The 19,891-nt window shown below is 35.8% G+C and overlaps 5 protein-coding genes and 1 long non-coding RNA gene across 7 annotated transcripts in view; 5 read left to right on the top strand and 1 right to left on the bottom strand.

Annotated features, from left to right (window-relative positions):
- Positions 1-19,891, bottom strand: part of LOC137137539 (butyrophilin subfamily 3 member A2-like) — a 55,529-nt gene that overhangs the window by 3,534 nt on the left and 32,104 nt on the right. The window lies entirely within an intron of this gene.
- Positions 1-19,891, top strand: part of LOC137137584 (uncharacterized) — a 44,820-nt gene that overhangs the window by 21,205 nt on the left and 3,724 nt on the right. The window lies entirely within an intron of this gene.
- LOC137137551 (low affinity immunoglobulin gamma Fc region receptor II-like) lies at positions 101-5,565 on the top strand. The gene is made up of 10 exons (XM_067523998.1): positions 101-407; positions 604-663; positions 821-1,087; positions 1,298-1,543; positions 1,644-1,793; positions 1,906-1,956; positions 2,433-2,507; positions 2,903-2,977; positions 4,696-4,767; positions 5,030-5,565. Exons 1-10 carry the CDS (start codon positions 377-379, stop codon positions 5,035-5,037), a joined length of 1,035 nt encoding a protein of 344 aa, XP_067380099.1. The 5' UTR covers positions 101-376; the 3' UTR covers positions 5,038-5,565.
- Positions 8,383-10,395, top strand: LOC137138013 (low affinity immunoglobulin gamma Fc region receptor III-A-like). Its single transcript, XM_067524910.1, has 5 exons — positions 8,383-8,410; positions 8,803-8,865; positions 9,205-9,456; positions 9,727-9,972; positions 10,166-10,395. Exons 1-5 carry the CDS (start codon positions 8,383-8,385, stop codon positions 10,393-10,395), a joined length of 819 nt encoding a protein of 272 aa, XP_067381011.1.
- Positions 12,816-16,153, top strand: LOC137138012 (putative high affinity immunoglobulin gamma Fc receptor IB). Its single transcript, XM_067524909.1, has 5 exons — positions 12,816-12,819; positions 13,589-13,840; positions 14,009-14,254; positions 14,905-15,087; positions 16,146-16,153. The coding sequence occupies exons 1-5, from the start codon at positions 12,816-12,818 to the stop codon at positions 16,151-16,153; spliced, it is 693 nt and encodes a 230-aa protein (XP_067381010.1).
- On the top strand, positions 17,695-19,535 carry LOC137137576 (low affinity immunoglobulin gamma Fc region receptor III-like). Its single transcript, XM_067524038.1, has 4 exons — positions 17,695-17,729; positions 18,022-18,084; positions 18,495-18,746; positions 19,136-19,535. Exons 1-4 carry the CDS (start codon positions 17,699-17,701, stop codon positions 19,402-19,404), a joined length of 615 nt encoding a protein of 204 aa, XP_067380139.1. The 5' UTR covers positions 17,695-17,698; the 3' UTR covers positions 19,405-19,535.

The raw sequence follows: 19,891 nt of genomic DNA, 5'->3' as shown, positions 1-19,891 counted from the left end.
GATGTGTTTTATTGCCTGTATGTTCTATAAGTCAGACTCACTGCTGCCACCTAGTGACATTGTTTTTTGAATTTTAATTTTCTATTTTCAGAACCTCTTTGTTTCTCAGAAACTTCAGACCTGAAGTTGACTCAGTCACCAGAGGAGACGATACAATAAATTGATTCCTGATAAAAACCACTAGAACAAACTGTTTGGGCCCAAGCAGCAGAGCCTGAAGAGCAGACACTAAAACAAAGCTTTTCTACTTGACACAGCTTCAGCATTAAGTTATTTTGTATCTACATGATCTATCAGCCACAGAGGAAGAGGAGGTTCTCACATTTGAATTCAACTGTACATGTGATGCTCAGACAGGCGACAGGTGGACGACAACATGCAGGTTGCAGATCTCTGCATCAGACTGTGTGAGTACTGAGCCTAAATCTAAAAGTATAGTCAATCAGTTGTTTTATAACAATTTTACTGAATGTTTTTGTATTTTCTTACATATTCAGTTTAATGTTCTTCATGCACTTGGAGTTTGCAGATTAGATTAAAACTACATCACAATGAGTTGTAAATTATCTTCTGACACACAGCTCTCTGTCATTGTTTTAGCAGTGATGAACATGTTGTTGATGTTGGTTGTTCTGCTTCATCTCAGTTATTCTCTGAAAGATGGTAAGAAGCAGAATTTTAATTCTATGCATAAATGTTGTTTTTATCGCTTGAGGAAAGTTAAGGTCATTTAATTTACATATTTTGACCAATAACAATTTGTATGATGAATTTGAACAATGCTGGTAAATGCAAATTTGTCACCAACTCTCTCTTGCAGATGCAGTTTTTCCTCAGGTTTTTCCAAACAGACAGCAGCACTTTGAACATGGCACCATTAATGTCAGCTGTGAAGGACTGAATGGACTGAAAGGTTGGAGAGTGCTGAGGAGGGTAAAGGGAACTGTTAAACCATGTGCTGCTACCTGGGACAAATCAACAGGACCCTGCACTATAACACCTGCATATGTAGTGATGGACAGTGGAGAATACTGGTGTGAAATGGGAGGAATAAAGAAAAGTAACAGCATCAACATCACTGTCACTTGTAAGTAAAGAGTAAAACACTGAGTTCATGTCATGTTAAAGTCTTGTTACATTAGTCTATACAGATGTCAGGTTGGAGATTAAATCATTGATATGTCCAGTGTGTTATATGTCCTATTGTTTAGCTTTGTTCCCTTTATGTAAAAATTAATAAGTATTTTCAACATACAACAATTCTTAGCAAAAAATAATTTCCAAATCATTTGTTCAGCTGGTTTTGTGATCCTGGAGAGTCCTGTTCCTTCTGTAATGGAGGGAGATAATGTGACTCTGTGCTGCAGAGAAAAGCAGACGTCCTCCAGCCTCTCAGCTACATTCTATAAAGATGGCATCTTCTTGGGGAGCTCAGCGAGACGAGAGATAACCATAGACGCTGTTTCCAAGTCGGATGAAGGACTCTACAAGTGCAGCATCACTGGAGCTGGAGAATCACCAGAGAGCTGGGTGACTGTCAGAGGTCAGAGCAGCATTAGTGACGATTTGACTGAAATCGTGTTTTGTACTGAGCCTGTGTCAAGTTCCAAATTTTAAAGATTCATACAACACTTTTTTTCTAGCACATCATGAGGAGCCTCATCCATCCCCCACTCACCCCCCTCAGCCCTTTATGACACAAACACTTAGCATATGTGTCAGTGTTGTGTTGGTGTCTCTGCTGGTGTTGATGGGACTACGTCAGTGGAGAAAGCACCATACAACCACCCGAGGTAGAAACTTAAGTTACTGACAGAAGCTTTGCAAAAAAGTTGGATCCTCATAATCTAACTAAAAGCAGAGAACCAGTTCCTGGTGGCCTTCACAACTTTGTTTATCTTACAGATGCTCCAACATCTCCTTCCTGTTCTCAACCCCCCTCTTCTTCAATAACAGGTGAGGGACTTACGTTTTTTCATACTGTACTGTTAAATTAATTGGTTTTGGAGTGAGTTGATTTCTCTGCCGACTATGTTAAGAATTATGTATAATATAAAACTAAACTGCAAATGTGATTACATTTTTGCAAAGAATGTAATTTCAAACATTTTACATTTCATGTGAACATAATAAGAAATTTTGAGTGTCATGGCAAAGACAGTGAATACTTATGTACATGTGATATTTTTCATTTTTTATGTTGAATAAATTTGCAAAGATTTCAAACAAACTTCTTTCAAGTTGACATTATGGGGTTTTTGTTTGTATAATTTTCAGAAAAATAATGATTTTAATGCATTTTGGACTAAGGCTGTAACATAACAAAATGTGGAAAAAGTTAAGCATGTGAATACTATTTGGATGTACTGTATATGATTAATTGTTATCTAAGTCTTTAAACTGTTTGTTTGTTGGTGTGTTGTATGTTTCAGTCTATGAAGACGTTGGTGTATCTGTTCCGCAGGGGACGAGAAACACCAGTGTCACAAAACAAAAGAGGAGAAGAGGTAGGTTGTTCAAAGTTGGTGCTGTTGTTCAATGTCCACTGTGGTGTTTGTGATATAAAATAAAGTGCGTGTAAATCATTTTCATACTTTTTAAAAACTACATTAGTATCTCTGATTACCTCCAAGTGTTTTTGCAATAATAAAGCCCAAATCAAGATTGTCGTTTTAAATTTAAAATTTTTAAATGCAAAACTACTACTACTTTTGTTTGGGTCTCTGAGACAAAAACCAGTGGAGAAAATTCAATTTAAATCAATTATAAATATAGTGATTAAAAACTACACTAGTTATGACCTTACTGTAATCAACTAGCTGCAATCAGCACTGACAAAAAGCAAAAAGTTCTTACTAAATTTCACATAGAAGCTACTGTATTCTTTATGTTCATATTTCAGGTTGTCGAAACGAAAATGTAGCAGATCCAAACAATGCCACATATGCTGCTATCAGTGTAAAGAGGAAGGACGGAGGTATGTTTTAAATTTCCTATAATCAATAATTTACTGAAAGTGGAACAAAATTTGTAATTGTATTTGTCTGCATTGATTATTAAACTCCAATAGCCTATTCAAAGTAACTGAAATACCTTCATGTAGAGCTTCACGCAACTTGCAGCATCTGTGTTTTTTTTAAAACTGTTTCTTACAGTCATACTGATAAACCACCATTTTTTATCTTCTGTGTGTTCACACACACTTTCTATAATAACAGAGCTGGTGCAGCTTTTAAATACACTCACTGTGGTCTACTACCATCATCATTATACTGTAGTTTGTCTTGAGGAAGACACTGAGTCAAAGTTTTTGATGACACACTAATTGACGTGTAAGACACTTTAATTAGAAAATTTATTTTGTAAGTTGATCAAAATTGTTTAAGTTATGTTTTATCATTGTTTTATTTATATTCATCAACCTCTAATTTTAAACAGCTGATCTTAGAATATTAAATGTGATCATTTACATGCAGTCTTTTATTCAATTCAATTCAATTCAATTCAATTCAACTTTATTTATATAGCGCCAATTTACAACAAAGTCATCTCAAGACACTTTACAGAATAAAGTCCAGACTACACAATTATGTAGAAGTAACCCAACAAATCCCCCTTGAGCAAGCCCTAGGCAACAGTGGAGAGGAAAAACTCCCTTTAATGGGAGAAACCTCCAGCAGAACCAGGCTCAGGGTGGGCGGCCATCTGCCTTGACCGGTTGGGGTGAGTGGAAAGTGGAGAAAGAAAAGAAAAGAGCAACGAAAAGCAACAACAAAACAACAAGAAAAAGCAACAACAAGAAAGGCAACAACAACAAAAAAAAAAGCAACAACAAAGCATTGTACAGGTTGTAGGACACAGAATTAATGGCATACAGTGGTGACAAATAAATGTATAGAGAAAAGCTAGTTAGGGTTGAGTGAGGATTTTTAACTATAAGCTTTATCAAAAAGGAAAGTTTTAAGCCTAGTCTTAAAAGTAGAGTGGGTGTCTGCTCCCGAATTTGGATTGGAAGCTGGTTCCACAGGAGAGGAGCTTGATAGCTAAAGGCTCTGCCTCCCATTCTACTTTTGCAAACTCTGGGAACCACAAGTAGGCCAGTATTTTGGGATCGAAGTGGTCTAATCGGGCGATACAGGACTATGAGATCTTTTAAATATGATGGAGCTTGACCATTAAGAGCTTTGTATGTAAGGAGGAGGGTTTTGAACTCTTTTCTAGATTTTATGGGAAGCCAATGAAGAGAAGCTAGTGAAGGTGAAATATGATCTCTCTTTCGTAATCCAGTCAGCACTCTTGCTGCAGCATTTTGGATTAATTGAAGGCTTTTTAGAGAGTTATTAGGACACCCCAGAAGTAGGGAATTACAGTAGTCCAACCTAGAAGTAACAAATGCATGGACCAGTTTTTCGGCATCACTTTGAGACAGGATGCTTCTAATTTTAGCAATGTTCCGTAGGTGGAAGAAGGCTGTTCTAGAGATTTGTCTTATATGTGACGTAAACGCCAAATCTTGGTCAAAGATAACTCCAAGGTTCCTCACCGTAGTACTAGAGGCCAAAGTTATATCATCTAAAGTAACTATATTGTTAGACAGCATATTTCTCATGTTTTTAGGCCCAAAGAGGATGATTTCAGTTTTGTCTGGATTTAGAATGTTTAGAATGTTATAAATGTTAATGTTTTCCTTCTCAGTTTCAAAAGAGTCAGACGTATCAGATCCAATCACATCAACCTATGCTGTTGTCATGCGGAGGACGGAGACAGGTACTGTCATTGTTTTTGTATTGTGGTGGTGTTGTCTATGCAGTCGGTGGAGCATATACCAAAGTTACAATAATTTTTTAAATCACTTGTAATAATTAATGTTCATTTAGGATAAATATTTGTCAAATGCCAAAATGCTTTACTGTATATAAATGTGTATATGTACACACATTAATACACAGTAAAACATTTTCAAGCATTTTGAATAACATGCTAATGTACTAACCCTGTTAACTTGTTTACATTTATGTGTCTTCTTCAGGTTGCTGACAGAAAAAAAACTGGCAGAAGAATAAAACACTGTGTGCAAGATGAAGAAATGCAAAAATACTTCAGACGGCCACAGTCATTTGTAATTTTCTAAGTGAACATACTCAGTTTTCAGCTTTTTGAAGAATCACTGTTTTTATTACCATCAATTTATTTCTTTGTCTTTTAGTTTTATAGTCTAACTCATATTTATCTGCAGCATTATGCATTTGTTTTGTTTGGTTTTATATAAATGGATGTTGAAAGCATTTTACAATAGACTGACACCAAACCTAAAGTCGGCATTAGTCTTCACATGCACATCGGTGTATTAAAAGTGTAGTGGTTTGTGACAGAGTGACAGTTAAACCACCTTATTTTATCTGCTCGGTCTGATCACACGTCTGAAGAAGCTGTTTTCAAGAACTGAGCTGCAGCAGCCATAAAAAAAACTCTGTGGTTAATGTCTTGTCAAGCATCAGCTTGACCTGACAGAAACTTATGAAGTGGCAGGTCTTTACCTGTACATTACTGAGACAATAAAGTAAAGATACCAAGAGAATCTGTGCAATTTGTGTATATAATAATAAGAATAACATAAATAACAATAAGCAGTTTTTTGTCTTTGTATATAAGCTGTGAAATAATGGAAACACAGTATAACTGTCAGACCCACAGCAGCAGTGTGTCCAAGCATAAACTGATATTCAGCAGACACTTCAGTATCGAGTTTCATGTTGTTATTTAGATTTTGACTGCATCAAATCTCTAAAATCCCCATTGATTAGTTGACTTGTGTTTGTATGTAATTTACTTTTTCCATTAGTGTAAGAAATGCAGCAAATCTCTGTTGTATCTGCTGCCACCAGATGTTCCCACGCTCTCGCTCTTCCTTTGCTTTATCAGCCACAGATTCATCCAGCCCCTCCCATTTTTGTGTCTTAGCTCTGCTTTCCCTCCTTCACCACCACCTGACCAACCCTCTTTCTGTTTCCACTTGACTCAGTCACATGTCAGAACCAAAAATGCTTTACAGGCTTGTATTACGAAACACATTAAGACTATTCTGGGCAGGAGCATGTATAGGTGCAAAAAGGAGGAGTTGCAAAATAGAATTAACATTGATAGAACCGATGCACCGATAACTGCAAAAAAAAAAATTCCCTGTAAACAATTTGCTCATGTGAGAATAGAACAAGCTAGATAGATACTTTATTGATCACAAGAGAAATTGAAGACATCCGGAGCCAACATTAGATATGAAAATCAATAACCCCACCCTCCAAAAATAGAAAACCTAAAACATTTGACCCAGATAATTTTTTAAAACTTCATTATCATATGGAATATAATGTAGCAGTAATATAATCATATCAACATAGAACTACACATTGCCACCCAATAGTGGTACCGTGAGCCAAGACTACAGAATTTAAGTTACATAGAATTAAAAAATGCCACCACAAGGGGGCACAATCAAGTGTCTTCTTGTGCCAGTCCTAAGATTGGATTAATGCAGAGGGTTGTGTCAGGAAGGGCATCCGATGTAAAACGCATGCCAAATTAAACATGTTAATCATGACTTCCACACAAAATATGACTTAGGGGACTAAGGAGCAGGGTTCAAGTTGTTCTACCATGGGTCAGATAGGAAGAGAAATGGAGTAGGAGTTAATCTGAAAGACGAGTTTGTGAGGAATGTCCTACAGGTGAAAAAGGTACAGACAGGTTGATGAGTCTGAAGCTGGAAATTGAATGTGTGATGTTCAGTGTTGTTAGCAATCATGCCCCACAGGTAGGATGTGAGTTAGAAGAAAAGGAGAAATTCTGGAGTGAGTTAGATGAAGTGATGCAGAGCATCCCCAGAGGTGAGAGAGTGATGATTGGTGCAGATTTCAATGGACATGTAGGTGAAGGGAACAGAGGTGATGAGACTGTGATGGGCAGCTTTGGTATTCAGGACAAGAACACAGAAGGACAGATGGTGGTAGACTTTGCAAAGAGGATGGAAATGGCTGTAGTGAACACTTTCTTCCAGAAGAGGCAGGAACATAGGGTGAAGTGTAAGAGCGAAGGTAGAAGCTCTCAGGTGGACGACATGATCTTGTGTAGACGTTATAATCTGAAAGAGATCAGTGACTGTAAAGTGTTGGTAGGGGAGAGTGTAGCCAGAAAACACATGATGGTGGTGTGTAAAATGATGCTGGTGGTGAGGAAGATGAAGAGGACAGAGGCAGAGCAGAGGACGAAGTGATGGAAGTTGAAAAAGGAAGAATGTCGTGTAGTTTTCAGGTGAGGAGCTAAAACTATCTGAACTTGTGGGAAAGAGTAGTTGAAGTTAAGTTAAGGGCAGAGGTGAACATTTGTGAGCAGCAATATGGTTTCATGCCCAGAAAGAGAACAACAGATGCAGTATTTGCTTTGAAGATGGAGGCGTGTGCAAGCAGAAAAGTGTCAGGTGTGTTGTGTGATAAAGTCAAACTTGTTGTATAAGTGGCTGAGCTAGTTTGCTCTCTACACACCACGGTTTGCTGTGCTGTTGTTCCCCTGCTTTACGTGTTGGACTCTCTAGAAGTGTCACTATTTGGAGCCATGGGACTGACTTTATACAGGCAACAACTTTTAGGGTTTACTTTGATGTTTTTTCTTTCACTTAGATTTTTTGCTGCCTTGTACCTAAATGTAAATGTGTACTGCACCCAATACCACGTTAACCACCGCATTGTTAGGGTTAAACCATATTTGTTTGGCACAAGAATTCACCATAATTTAGTTTAATTTTAGATTTGCTTAACTGCTGAGGATTGATGAGAATTTTAATGTCCAGCAACAATATTAGAAGCAACACTGTTAAGTACTTGTATTCGTTATCGACAAGTACTCAAATGTACTCGTAGTCAGTCTGGGAAAAAGTAGTATCCGGACATCCGTAACTACTACCCTGTACAAATTGTTATTTCTATTATAAAAGAGAATTTAATGGATGAGAACTATAAATTATAAATTCAACTATGTTAGTCAAGCTCAAATACTAACAGCCCCAGTGTATTTATGGAGTATGTTGCACTGAGTAGGTAGTAGTAGGTAACCTGTCACATTCCTGCTCCTGTTTTGACCACAAAGAAAATAAAAGATTTTGATTTTACTTATATGTGGCATATTCTGAACTGTCCCTCACTGTGTCACTTTTAACATTTTTAATTGGATTGTTTCACAGTCTTCCTGCCCAGTGACAGTTAACTAGCTATGTAACCAGTAACATTGCCGCCCACAGCAACCGAACGTAGGAAAACTGCAGTGCACAGAATAAGGAAGTCATTCAACAACTTCTTGTTTTACTTCTACCCAGTTGTTCAGCGAGAAAACATGGAGGTGACAACGCTCTGCATCAAGTGTGAGTACTACCTGATCCTACACTGGGTTTAAACTCAGACTCATCTGATGTAGATATACTGTCTATTAAATGGGCTTGAACTTCAAATCAAGTTCAAATCAAGTTCAGTAAAACTTTGATTGTTCTAATTTGTCATCACATTCTCTGACACACTCACATTGTTATTAATGTTATTATATGTATTTACTCATATTAAATATGAAAATGAGAATTCGTATTTAACATTAAAAATGAACATTGAGAACATTGAGAAGCCTCAATGCTATATTTTGAATAATTCCCTTTTTTTAAACAGTTTGTTGCATGTACTTTTAAGGAGCTCAGTGTAAACACAGTATATACAGACATCTACTATAAACCTGATACACAGCTTTGTTTTATCTTCCCACCAGTGTTTAATCTGTTCTTGCTGCTCAGTGCTCGTGGTAAGAGCAGCTACTCTGCTCAGAAAGCTGGTAAGTTGTTGCAAACACAATTGCAAACACAAATTATTGGTTCTTTTCAACAATGTTTTGTAATGTATGTTGTATATGTATATTTTCATGTTAACCTTATGAACCTTTAGTTTTTGTTGCACTTTGCACGTGAGATATGTTGGATTCAGTGTTAAATTAGGCACCAGATTTTGGTACAAACTACACGATAATTAGTCCAAGCTTAATAACTAGAGCCGTTAATCACAATATAATCTTATATTATTTCTCAGGAATCAAATTTTTGCTGCAATCATTTTGAAATGTGATGTGTGCAAATGACACATTATGTCATAATGGTCTTTTTTTTCTCTGCTACAGGTGACGTTTTTCTTCGCATTGATCCAAACAAACTACAGTTCTTTGATTATGAATCCATATCATTACGCTGTGCAGGGTCTCATGGCCCAAAGGAATGGAGAGTTATGAATAAGCTTCCCTCACAGCTTACTCAGTGGGAAACATCAGCTGGATCCTTAAACATCACACCTGCCCTTGTATCACACAGTGGAGAGTACTTTTGTGAAAATGAAGAGGGAGAAAGAAGCAACACCATCAACATCACCATCACTGGTACAGTTTGTTTAAGTCGAGACTTTTTTACCTTTAAGAAATTACAAAATGCATTTGATAGCTTCTGTGAAAACTTTACAGCTAAGAAATAAGAAACTTTCTCTGACATTGTTGCCTTTGGTAATATAATAACACATAATATTATTTGCAATTATTTTATTTTTGTCTACCCGTCATTATATTATTGCTTGATTAATACCCTTTTTATATATACGATAAGAAGTTTTGTATTTGAAATTCTCTTACAGTTTATTTGTTCTTGATCTTCAGCTGGTGATGTGATTCTGGAGAGTCCTGCTCTTCCTGTGAAGGAAGGAGACAGTGTGGCTCTGCACTGTAGAACAAGATCTTTCTCCAACCCGCCGAGTGATTTCTACAAAGATGGCATCTTTATTAAAACTAAATATTCAGGCAAAATGACTTTTCTCAAGATTTCTACATCTGATGAAGGACTCTACAAATGTAGTATCTCTGGATCTGGTGGAGAATCAGCAGAAAGCTGGCTGATTGTCACAGGTGAGTGTTTTTGACAAATAAATCTTATTTGCTGATCAATTTGTGAAGTACTTCATTAAATAGAAATTTATCAATCTTTTGATTCAGTTTTTCATTAACTGCATATTAATAATTATTTTTTATCACATCATCCCTGATTCATTCTATACCTGTATATTAAGTACGTATGTTTATTTAAAAATTTCAACAACAGATAGTCCTGCTCCTCAAGTGACAGCACCTGAAGATGGCCAAGAGAGTCCTTCTCACCCTGGCTCTCTTCAGCTTTCTGAAATGTTGCGGATTATCTTCACCATATTTTATTTGCTGCTGCTGGTGTCGCTGGTGGGGCTTCTGCAGAGTCGGAAAAACAAAGGTACAGAAAATAAAGTACATGGCAGTATTAGAAAGTATGTTGAACTTAAAGTTCATGATAATTTTTGATACAAGCATCTTTTTTGTCGTTATTGTAATTCTCTTTTCCTCAAATTTGGACTTTCCAGTCTCCCGTCTAGTTTATGCTTTTTTTTTGAGACACCAACGCCAGGACCAGACATAGGTGAGTATTACGTAATTAATAAAACAAAGCATTTTAATTGTATATTTCTTTAATTAATTTCATTAGTACAGTAACTAATACAGAATATCAGTATTGCAGTGTCTCAAGAAGAGACTGTCACTGTATATCAAGATAATGCCACTACTTTCAATAAGTATAAAAACCCCATTATTTTATATTGGAACTACAAAAATAATTTGTGTTGAAATTGGTGTTTGCAGTTTTCTTCTTATGGTTCAGTCTATGAACAGGTGTAGCTGTTAGGTGGGCAAAAAAAAAAAAAAAAAGAGAGAGAAGAGGTAGGTTGTTTAAAGTTAACCACATGACATGTTCATGTGGTTGTGATATAACTGGAATATTTGGTGTTGTTACTATGACCAAAAGAAGTTCAGACAGACATTTTTGATCAGCCAACTGTACTTATCTGCATTATTATTATTTAATCCTGCTTTTAGCAATATACAACATGTGCCTTGACAAACATAAATAGCATCAATAACAACTAATCTACTAACCTTATTGACTTGAATAATTCTGTGTTTTCCAGGTTTCTGTCGGGACAAACACCTGTCTGAAGGATGAAACAGTGTGCGAGACAAATAAAGAAATGCAAACATACTTTAAGCAGCCACCGTAATGTGTAGCTTTTTAAGTGAACCACACCCAGTTTTCAGCTTTTTGATGAACATGTGACCTTCAATTACCAATCAAGTTATTTCTTTGTCATTTAGCTTTATAGCCCAAATCTTATCAATCTTCAGAATTCTTGATTTAGTATTAAGAAGGAAGAAGTACTCTACTCAGCCAAAGATTGTTGGTGTGAGAGGATGCTTTATTGTGTAGCTCTGTAGAACCACTGCAGTGGGACTGAGTATTAATATAACTTTGGAAAATCCAGTAGAATGATGCATTTTTACTGTAGAATCCAGTCATTTCAATTTCAAAAGCCACTTTGTCCCAGTTAATGTTTTCATTAGCTTGTTACATTTATAAATGTAATACACTTTCAGGACTTTGACTATTTGGATTAAGTAGGTGCTGAAAAATAGTGTGTCAGATTAAGTAAGATGGAGCGGTTATCTCAATGTGTCAGACACATATTTAATGTACATTTGCTATAGCTAAATGACAGGACAGGACGAGTTCTGTTCTTGGATGGATAGATGAGATGTCTTTATATACTGCTATTAATAAAAAAGTATTTGGATCATGGCCAAAACCTGATTGGGACCTCCCTATCCAGTTGAAGCCTACACATACTAGTATGTGCTTTTGACGTGAGTAGGTCTCTTTTGTCACTGGCAGTAACAAATGAATGCAATGATAATAATTGATGATTACGAAAAAAAATATGTCTGAATAATACTGGTGGTCATGTTGCCCAGTAGCAGGGACCATCATTTTGGAATGATGTTAGTGAAGCTCACATTCTATTGGCCACAGCAAATTTATAAAATACGTTCCACTGTGTTCAGGACAGAGAAGTAAGGAACCTGTCGCAGTCCAGCTCCTTGCTTATTCCTTGCCCAGGAAGTCAAACAGAGACAGTTTAATGCACCATGTGATTATGAAAAATAAAGGAAAATTTTAACAAGGCCAAAGTGGAATTGGGTTTGGTTTGTCATTTTACTTTCTTTCTCTGTCTATTAAGCTTTTTAGTTTAAGCTCGGGGTTATTTTCCACCAGAGCAACTGAATCTGAAAAAAAAGGGCTATAAAGCTATAAACTGCTGTGGCCTCTTTTCCGCACAGAAAAAAGGAAGTCTTTCAACAACTACATGCTTTACTTCTACTCATTCACGTGCTCAGTTTGCAGCCAGACAACATGGAGGTGACAGCGCTGTGCATCAGATTGTGTGAGTGATACCTGGTCTTATACTGAGTTTAATCTCAGACTCATCTGATGTAGATCTACTGTCTATTAAATGAGCTTGAACTGCAAATCCACTTCAGTTAAATGTAGGCATTTTGATTTTTAATGGATCAATTTAATTTTTTATAACATATATATATATGTATGATACAAGCAATTACACTCTTTTACACAACACAGATACAGTAAAGTACTGCATATACTATTTTATGAAATAATATAAAAAATGAATTCTTCTTTGAAGTACTTTGTTCTACAGAATGCAAAAATAAATATACAGTCTTTATGATTGTGTATATTATTAATACATAAATAGCTTTTGATTGAGATTCCTATTTTAGTAATTTAGTCTACTGTAGTTGATCTTGTATTTGGCTGTATATCTATTAAATAATTGGAAAACAGAAGCATTCACATAGACACTTGTGTTAACATGGGTATTATGAGAGTTATTATTTAACACTGAAACTAATCAGAACTGTTTATTGTGCCCAAAATAAGTGTGTGTTTGCATCAAGGACTTATTAACTTTAAAGATATTTACAGGTATTTTGCTGTTTGTAGCATGCACAGTCCCTCAGTGTAAATTCATACTGTATATACAGACATCTACTGCAAATGTGAAATATAGCTATGTTTTGCCTTCCCACCAGTGTTTACGCTGTTCTTGCTGCTCACTGCTCGAGGTAAAGCTGGTAAGTTTTAAAATGTACAGTATTCACTAAGTGAGTACACACCGTGTAAAGTGCTTATGGTACCAGTAAGTAACCATTTACCGTATACAAACATATTATTATGCTGAGTTCTGAGTGCTTTATGACAACTAGCCCAAGTTCTAATGGCTACAGTTTTTAATAACAATACAATCTAGTTTTAATTATCTTAGTTAGGAATCCAAATTTTTGGTGATACATAATAGTTTGACATTCTGTGATTTCAATTTGATTCAGGGTTCTGCAATCTATTTTAAATGTTATGTGGTGTTTCAAATACAATTGACACATAATGTGTCCTTATCAGCTCCAGATGTAAAAGCTTTCTTCACAGCACTAGCTAAACAGTAAATTCTCTTAACTTTTTATGTTGGTACACATTCAGCATCTAGCCACAGCTAAGGAAGAGCTGCATGTTCAGTATGCAACACATTCTTAAAGAATCAATCTTTAATTTGGGAAAAAGTCTCGAATTTTCTTTTCTCTGTCACAGGTGAAATTTTTCCTCGTATCGATCCAAACAGACTACAGTTCTTTGAATATGAATCCATATCATTACGGTGTGCAGGGTCTCGTGGCCCAACTGAATGGAGAGTTATGAATAAGCTTTCCTCACAGCTTACTCAGTGGGAAACATCAGCAGGATCCTTAAACATCACACCTGCCCTTGTGTCACACAGTGGACAGTACTTTTGTGAAAATGAAGAGGGAGAAAGAAGCAACAGCATCAACATCACCATCACTGGTGCAGTTTGTTTGTAACTATTACATCAAAACATTTTAAAGTTTTCAGAATCATTATTTTTCATTGTGAGCTACACCAAATACAACACTTAACAATAACGATTATAATTAAATATCTCCTTGGAATTTTTTTTTTGTTGTTGTTGTCATTGTTGTTCTTGATCTTCAGCTGGTGATGTGATTCTGGAGAGTCCTATTCTTCCTGTGAAAGAAGGAGACAATGTGGTTCTTCGCTGTAGAACAAGAACAGCCTACAAGCTCCCGAGTGATTTCTACAAAGATGGCATCTTTATTAAAACTGAATATTCAGGCAAAATGACTTTTCACAAGATTTTTACATCTGATGAAGGACTCTACAAATGTAGTATCTCTGGATCTGGTGGAGAATCACCAGAAAGCTGGTTGACTGTCACAGGTGAGTGTTTTTGACAAATAAATCAGATTATTTGCTGAACAATTTTAAAGAATGTCATCAAATAGAAAAGTTTACAATTTGTTTTTCTTTAATTTCAATATATGTAACTAAACAACATTTTAGGGTCATCAGAAGTTTGGAAAGTTGACTACATAATACAAACACTTAAACAGAAGGAATAACCTGCATTTACCATTTTTAATTTTTACACCTTGACCATTTATGGAACATAGAACAATATTTGTCTTGAATGTGGTGCCAGAAAAGTTCATCTCATCACAGTCGTCCTGTGAGATGATGACATTTCATTTTAAAATATGTAATAGGCATCAAAGTTATTACATTTCACTGTCTGGAGGCCAATAATGTCAGAACCAAATTCAATATTCAGTCGTCACAAAAAAAGCATCATGGCTGCACTACATGAGAAGTATGGGGACAAAATAAATCAGAATACATCATGTGTTTCACTGAATATGTAAAAACGTATCCCATTACAAACTTCAACACTTCATAACACAGTGACTATTCTAAAGGCAAACTGCTTCTACTCAGTGTATTTATATTTACAAAATGTTTCAACGGCCAAGAATAAAATTATACACTTAATTTCAGTGCGTACTCACATCTCTGTGTATGTTTATTTTAAGAGAAAGAAGGTGATAAAAGAGGAGCAAATATTGCTCCTCAAGTGACAGCACATGAAGAAGTCCAAGAGAGTCCTGACCCTAGATCTCTTCAGCTCTCCGAAATGTTACGGATTATCTTCACCATTTTCTATTTGGCTGTGATGGTGTTGGTGGTGGGGCTACTGCAGTGTCGGAAAAACAAAGGTACAAATTATAATATATTGGAGTAACAGAAAGTATGTTGCAGTTAAAGTTCATGCTCATTTTTTTTTCTTTTTGTATCCACACAAGCATCTTTTCTTTGAATTCCCAGTTCATAGTAAATCTGTGGAAAAAACTCAGATGCTAATTTTCTCTTTACCTTAAATTTTGACTTTCCAGTCTCCCATCTAGTTTTTGCTTTTCTTTTGAGACACCAACACGAGCAGCAGACCTAGGTTGGTATCAAATAATTAAAAAATGGAAAGCATTTAGACTGCGTATTTCTTTCAATATAACATTTAATCATTTAGGAAAGTATGTTAAATAGCATTTTAGCCTTTGACTTAGACTCCATTACCACAGCATACATTACATAACACATTAGTGTTGTAGTGTCTCAAAAAGATTCTGCCATTGTATATTGAAATAATACTACTGCTTATACTAAGTGTGATTTTAAAAATGTATTAGTTTCTATTGGAATATCAAGACTAAAATAAAATATTAGTCTTAAAATATTTTAAATATTGAGATAAGATGAAATAAACCTTTGTCTTTCCCACAGTGGGGAAACTGTTTAAGTCTAAATGTTTACACAGTATTGTGTTTAAAGTCTGAAATTGTTCTATTGAACTGGAGGTTTACAGTTTTCTTTGTATGTTCCAGTCTATTAACAGGCTGCTGTAGATGTCCTGCAAGTAAAAAACAGAAGAGATAAATTGTTCAAAGTTAACCACATGACATGTTTATGTGCACTGTGGTGGCTGTGATATAACTTGATTATTTGGTTTTGTTATGACACAAATTAACAGGAGTGATAACAATACATTTATAGTACGTGTTGTAGTTGTTGTCTGTGCAGACTGTGGGTCATATGCCCACATTACAGTCATTTTTAAAATCACTTGTGAAAGAAAATTTGTTCAATGAGGACTGACATTTACTCGGCCAATTTAAATATAGGTGTTATATCTGTGTATGTTTCTTTTACCCAACATGTGCCTTGACGGAAATAAATAGCTGTATTAATCTACTAACCTTGACCTGTATGTGTCTTCTAGGTTTCTGACAGGAACAAAAGCCGACTGAAGAGTGAAAGAGAGACTGTGTGCAAGATAAATAAAGAAATGCAAACCTCATTTATGCGGCCCCAGCAAGTTTTAGCTTTTCAAGTGAACATACCTGGTTTTCAGCTTTTTGTCTCATCAATATGCAGCATTCTGTTTTTAGATTATAACTATCTCAGTGTTTTAGTAAAACCTTTTTGCCAGTACATCCAGCAGCTTCTCACTGCATGTACTGCTTATGACAAATGTTTCAGCTGTAGCTTATAATCATTCATTCCATATAAACTTCTTGTTAAAGTTGAACTGTCTCTGTAGTCGGTGTCATTACTCAGCCAAAAATTGTTTCTGCTGGTATTTCAATGTGTCAGACGCAAATTTAATGAACATAATGTAAATGGTAAATGTCCACTTATAAAGCACCTTTATCCAAAGCGCTTCACAATTTTGCTTCTCATTCACCCATCCACACACACACACACATCGATGGCGGTGGCTGCCATACAAGGTGCTCGACTGACCCACTGGGAGCAACTTAGGGTTCAGTGTCTTGCCCTACGGACACTTCAACACAAAGCCACGAAATATTAGATCAGAAAGATTCGATCAGTTGAAGCCTACAATAACACAGACTGTAGTATGTTCCCTTAGAGTCTAACAAGTATTCTGAATACTAGGTCTCCTTCCTTACTGGCAGTAATGAATGTATGCAATGACAGTTATCCAAAATAATCAGTATGAAAAATGTACCTGAATAATACTGGTGGTCATATCAGGAAGTAGGGACCATCATCTTACATCTACATTTAGTGATTTAGCAGATGCTTTTATCCAAAGCGACTTAGAAGTGAGGTACAAGTCAGCAAGAATCGAAGTCAAGGAGAAAACATCAGGTCCTATCAGAAAAGTGTTTCACAAGATGCAAGTGCAAGAAAGAACAGAAAGGAAGTTTTGTTTTATTTATTTTTTATTTTATTTTACTATAGCTTTAAGTGGAAGATGCAGAAGAGTTCTGTTTTCTGCAGTTCTTTGAACATTGGGAGTGAGTTTGGTGAGCGTGCAGAGTTTTGTAAGGATAAAATCAACTACGTTACTGAAGCTCACATTCTATTGGCCACAGTGGATTTATAAAATATGTTAGACTGTGTTCAGCACAGAGAAGTAAGTAACGTGTCACAGTCCTGCTCGGTGTTCATTTCTTGCCCAGGAAGTAACAGAGTCAGTTTCATGCACCCTGTGATTAGGAGAAATAAAGAAAAATTGACCTCAGTGGAATTTGGTTTGTGATTTTACTACTGTGGGACACTCTGTCCTGTCTCTCACTGTATCAAACTAACTTTTATTAGACTACTGTCATTGAAGCTTTTCAATTTAAGCTGAGACACTGACACTTAACAGGAACATTTTCCCCCAGAGCAACTGAATCTAAAAAAAAGGTTATATTGCTATAAACTGCAGTGGCCTGTATCCCGCTGAAAAAAAAGGAAGTCCTTCAACAACCACTTATTTTACTTCTACTCAGTCACCTGCTCAGTTTGCAGAGAGACAACATGGAGGTGACATCGCTCTGCTTCATATTGTGTGAGTACTATCTGGAGTTAACTGACTTTAAACTTAGACTCTTCTGATACACTATGTGTTTACATTGGTAATATGAGAATTAATATTTAACACTATAACATATCAGAATCCTTGATAGCTCCCAACAGAAGTGTATGTTTGCTGTAAGGACTGTATTTTAAGATATTAACAAATTTAGTTTCTGTTTGTTGCATGTACAGCATCTGCTTTTCAGCATCTCAGTGGACATTCATACAGTATGTACAGACATCTACTATAAACCTGATATTTAACTGTTCTGTCTTCCCCCTAGTGTTGAATCTGTTGTTGTTGCTCACTGCTCGAGGTAAAAGCAGCTACTCTGCTCAGAAAGCTGGTAAGTTTAAATCTATTTACTAACTGCAAACACAAATTATTTGTTCTTTTCCACCATGTTTGTACAGATTAACCTTTAGGTTTTCTTGTACTTTGCATGTGCAAAATGTTGCATTTCCAGTTCTCAGACTTTGATTTACTTTTAGTCTTATGCCGGGTTCAGCCTGCATGATTGCTAGCCCAAACAAAATAACTAGATGTCTTAATCACTATACAATCTTGTATTGTTTCTTTTAGTCAGAAATCCAATTTTTTGCTGAAATCGATTTTAAATATTATGTGTTATTTCAAACAGAAATGACACATGATGTGTCATATTGGCCATATTGGCCTTTTTCTTTGTAGCATATATTTTTGAAGAGTAGATTTATAATTTGCGAAGATGTCTCTAATTGTTTTTTTCTTGCACAGGTGAAGTTTTTCTTCGCATTGATCCAAACAAACTACAGTTCTTTGAATATGAATCCATATCATTACGTTGTGCAGGGTCTCATGGCCCAACTGAATGGAGAGTTCTGAAAAAGCTTCCCTCAGAGTCTACTCAGTGGGAAAGATCAGCAGGATCCTTAAACATCACACCTGCCCTTGTATCACACAGTGGAGAGTACTTTTGTGAAAGTAAAGAGGGAGAAAGAAGCAACAGCATCAACATCACCATCACTGGTACAGTTTGTTTGTAACTATTATGTCAAGATGAAGTACAGTTGTTAAAACAGTTCACAAATTGCAAGATCAGTGGTTCAACTCCCATCTCCTTCGCCTACATGTGAATGTAGTTGTCCTTAGTTCCTAAAGTCATCTGCTAAATGACTTGTGTTATTTGTTATAATGGTAAAATCATCTGAGAGCTTCAGTGATAACTTTAAAAACTGCAGCTAAGAATTAATAATCCTTGTCTGACATTGTGGCTTTCTGCAAACATTCCACCTATGTGAGTATAATATTATTGAAGATTATTTTTGGACATGGTATATTGCTAGATTTATATATTTTTTCTACAGGTCAAGTTTTGTATCTATTTAGGTTAAGATATCTTTGTCCTTGATCTTCAGCTGGTGATGTGATTCTGGAGAGTCCTGCTCCTCCTGTGAAGGAGGGAGACAATGTGGTTCTTCGCTGTAGAAAAAGATCTTTCCCCAACCTGCCAAGTGATTTCTACAAAGATGGCATCTTATCTAATACTGGATATTTAGGCGAAGTGATTATTGACAAGGTTTCTACATCTGATGAAGGATCCTACAAGTGTCGTATCTCTGTATCTCATGAAGAGTCACAAGAAGCCCAGCTGACTGTCACAGGTGAGACATATGAGTGTTTCTGACAAATAAATCATAGTATTTGCTGATCAACGAAGAAAAAATTATTGTTACAATTGCAATATTTGTAACAAGACTTTAAATTTTAGGGTTGCGACATTGATTATATAATACAAACATTTGTGGAACTTTTTTTTCTTGAATGTGTCAGAAAATCACATCTCATCACAACCTTGGTCTGAGATTATAAAATTTCATGCATTAAAAACCCAATTGGCATTGAAATAATTGCACTTCACTGTCTGGAGTCCTTTAATGTTAGAACCAAATTTATTGTCAAACTATTAATTACAAAAATACTGTAAAAGCAAACTGCTTCAATTCAAGGTGTTTATATTTACAATGTGTTTTAACATCAAAGGAAAAAAATCGTACATAAAAATGAGCAAACAAAAGATAGATCCATAAATAGATTTTACTTTATCACCAAAAATGTTCCATCTGCTCTTCAGGAACAATGAAGAAAGGAGTTATTCTGTTTAACAGGACTTT

This window comes from Channa argus, chromosome 12 (assembly GCF_033026475.1).
Source record: "Channa argus isolate prfri chromosome 12, Channa argus male v1.0, whole genome shotgun sequence".
NCBI lineage: Eukaryota > Metazoa > Chordata > Actinopteri > Anabantiformes > Channidae > Channa > Channa argus.
The sequence above is the reverse complement of the archived record's forward strand: the minus strand, read 5'-3'. Positions and strand labels throughout refer to the sequence as shown.

Coding starts and splice junctions, on each gene's coding strand:
- LOC137137551 (XM_067523998.1), top strand. CDS start 377: ATGCAGGTTGCAGATCTCTGCATCAGACTGT. Junction 1,088..1,297: donor CATCAACATCACTGTCACTT/GTAAGTAAAGAG, acceptor TCATTTGTTCAG/CTGGTTTTGTGATCCTGGAG. Junction 2,978..4,695: donor TGTAAAGAGGAAGGACGGAG/GTATGTTTTAAA, acceptor TTTCCTTCTCAG/TTTCAAAAGAGTCAGACGTA.
- LOC137138013 (XM_067524910.1), top strand. CDS start 8,383: ATGGAGGTGACAACGCTCTGCATCAAGT. Junction 8,411..8,802: donor GACAACGCTCTGCATCAAGT/GTGAGTACTACC, acceptor TCTTCCCACCAG/TGTTTAATCTGTTCTTGCTG. Junction 9,457..9,726: donor CATCAACATCACCATCACTG/GTACAGTTTGTT, acceptor CTTGATCTTCAG/CTGGTGATGTGATTCTGGAG.
- LOC137138012 (XM_067524909.1), top strand. Junction 13,841..14,008: donor CATCAACATCACCATCACTG/GTGCAGTTTGTT, acceptor CTTGATCTTCAG/CTGGTGATGTGATTCTGGAG. Junction 14,255..14,904: donor AAGCTGGTTGACTGTCACAG/GTGAGTGTTTTT, acceptor GTTTATTTTAAG/AGAAAGAAGGTGATAAAAGA.
- LOC137137576 (XM_067524038.1), top strand. CDS start 17,699: ATGGAGGTGACATCGCTCTGCTTCATATTGT. Junction 18,085..18,494: donor CTACTCTGCTCAGAAAGCTG/GTAAGTTTAAAT, acceptor TTTCTTGCACAG/GTGAAGTTTTTCTTCGCATT. Junction 18,747..19,135: donor CATCAACATCACCATCACTG/GTACAGTTTGTT, acceptor CTTGATCTTCAG/CTGGTGATGTGATTCTGGAG.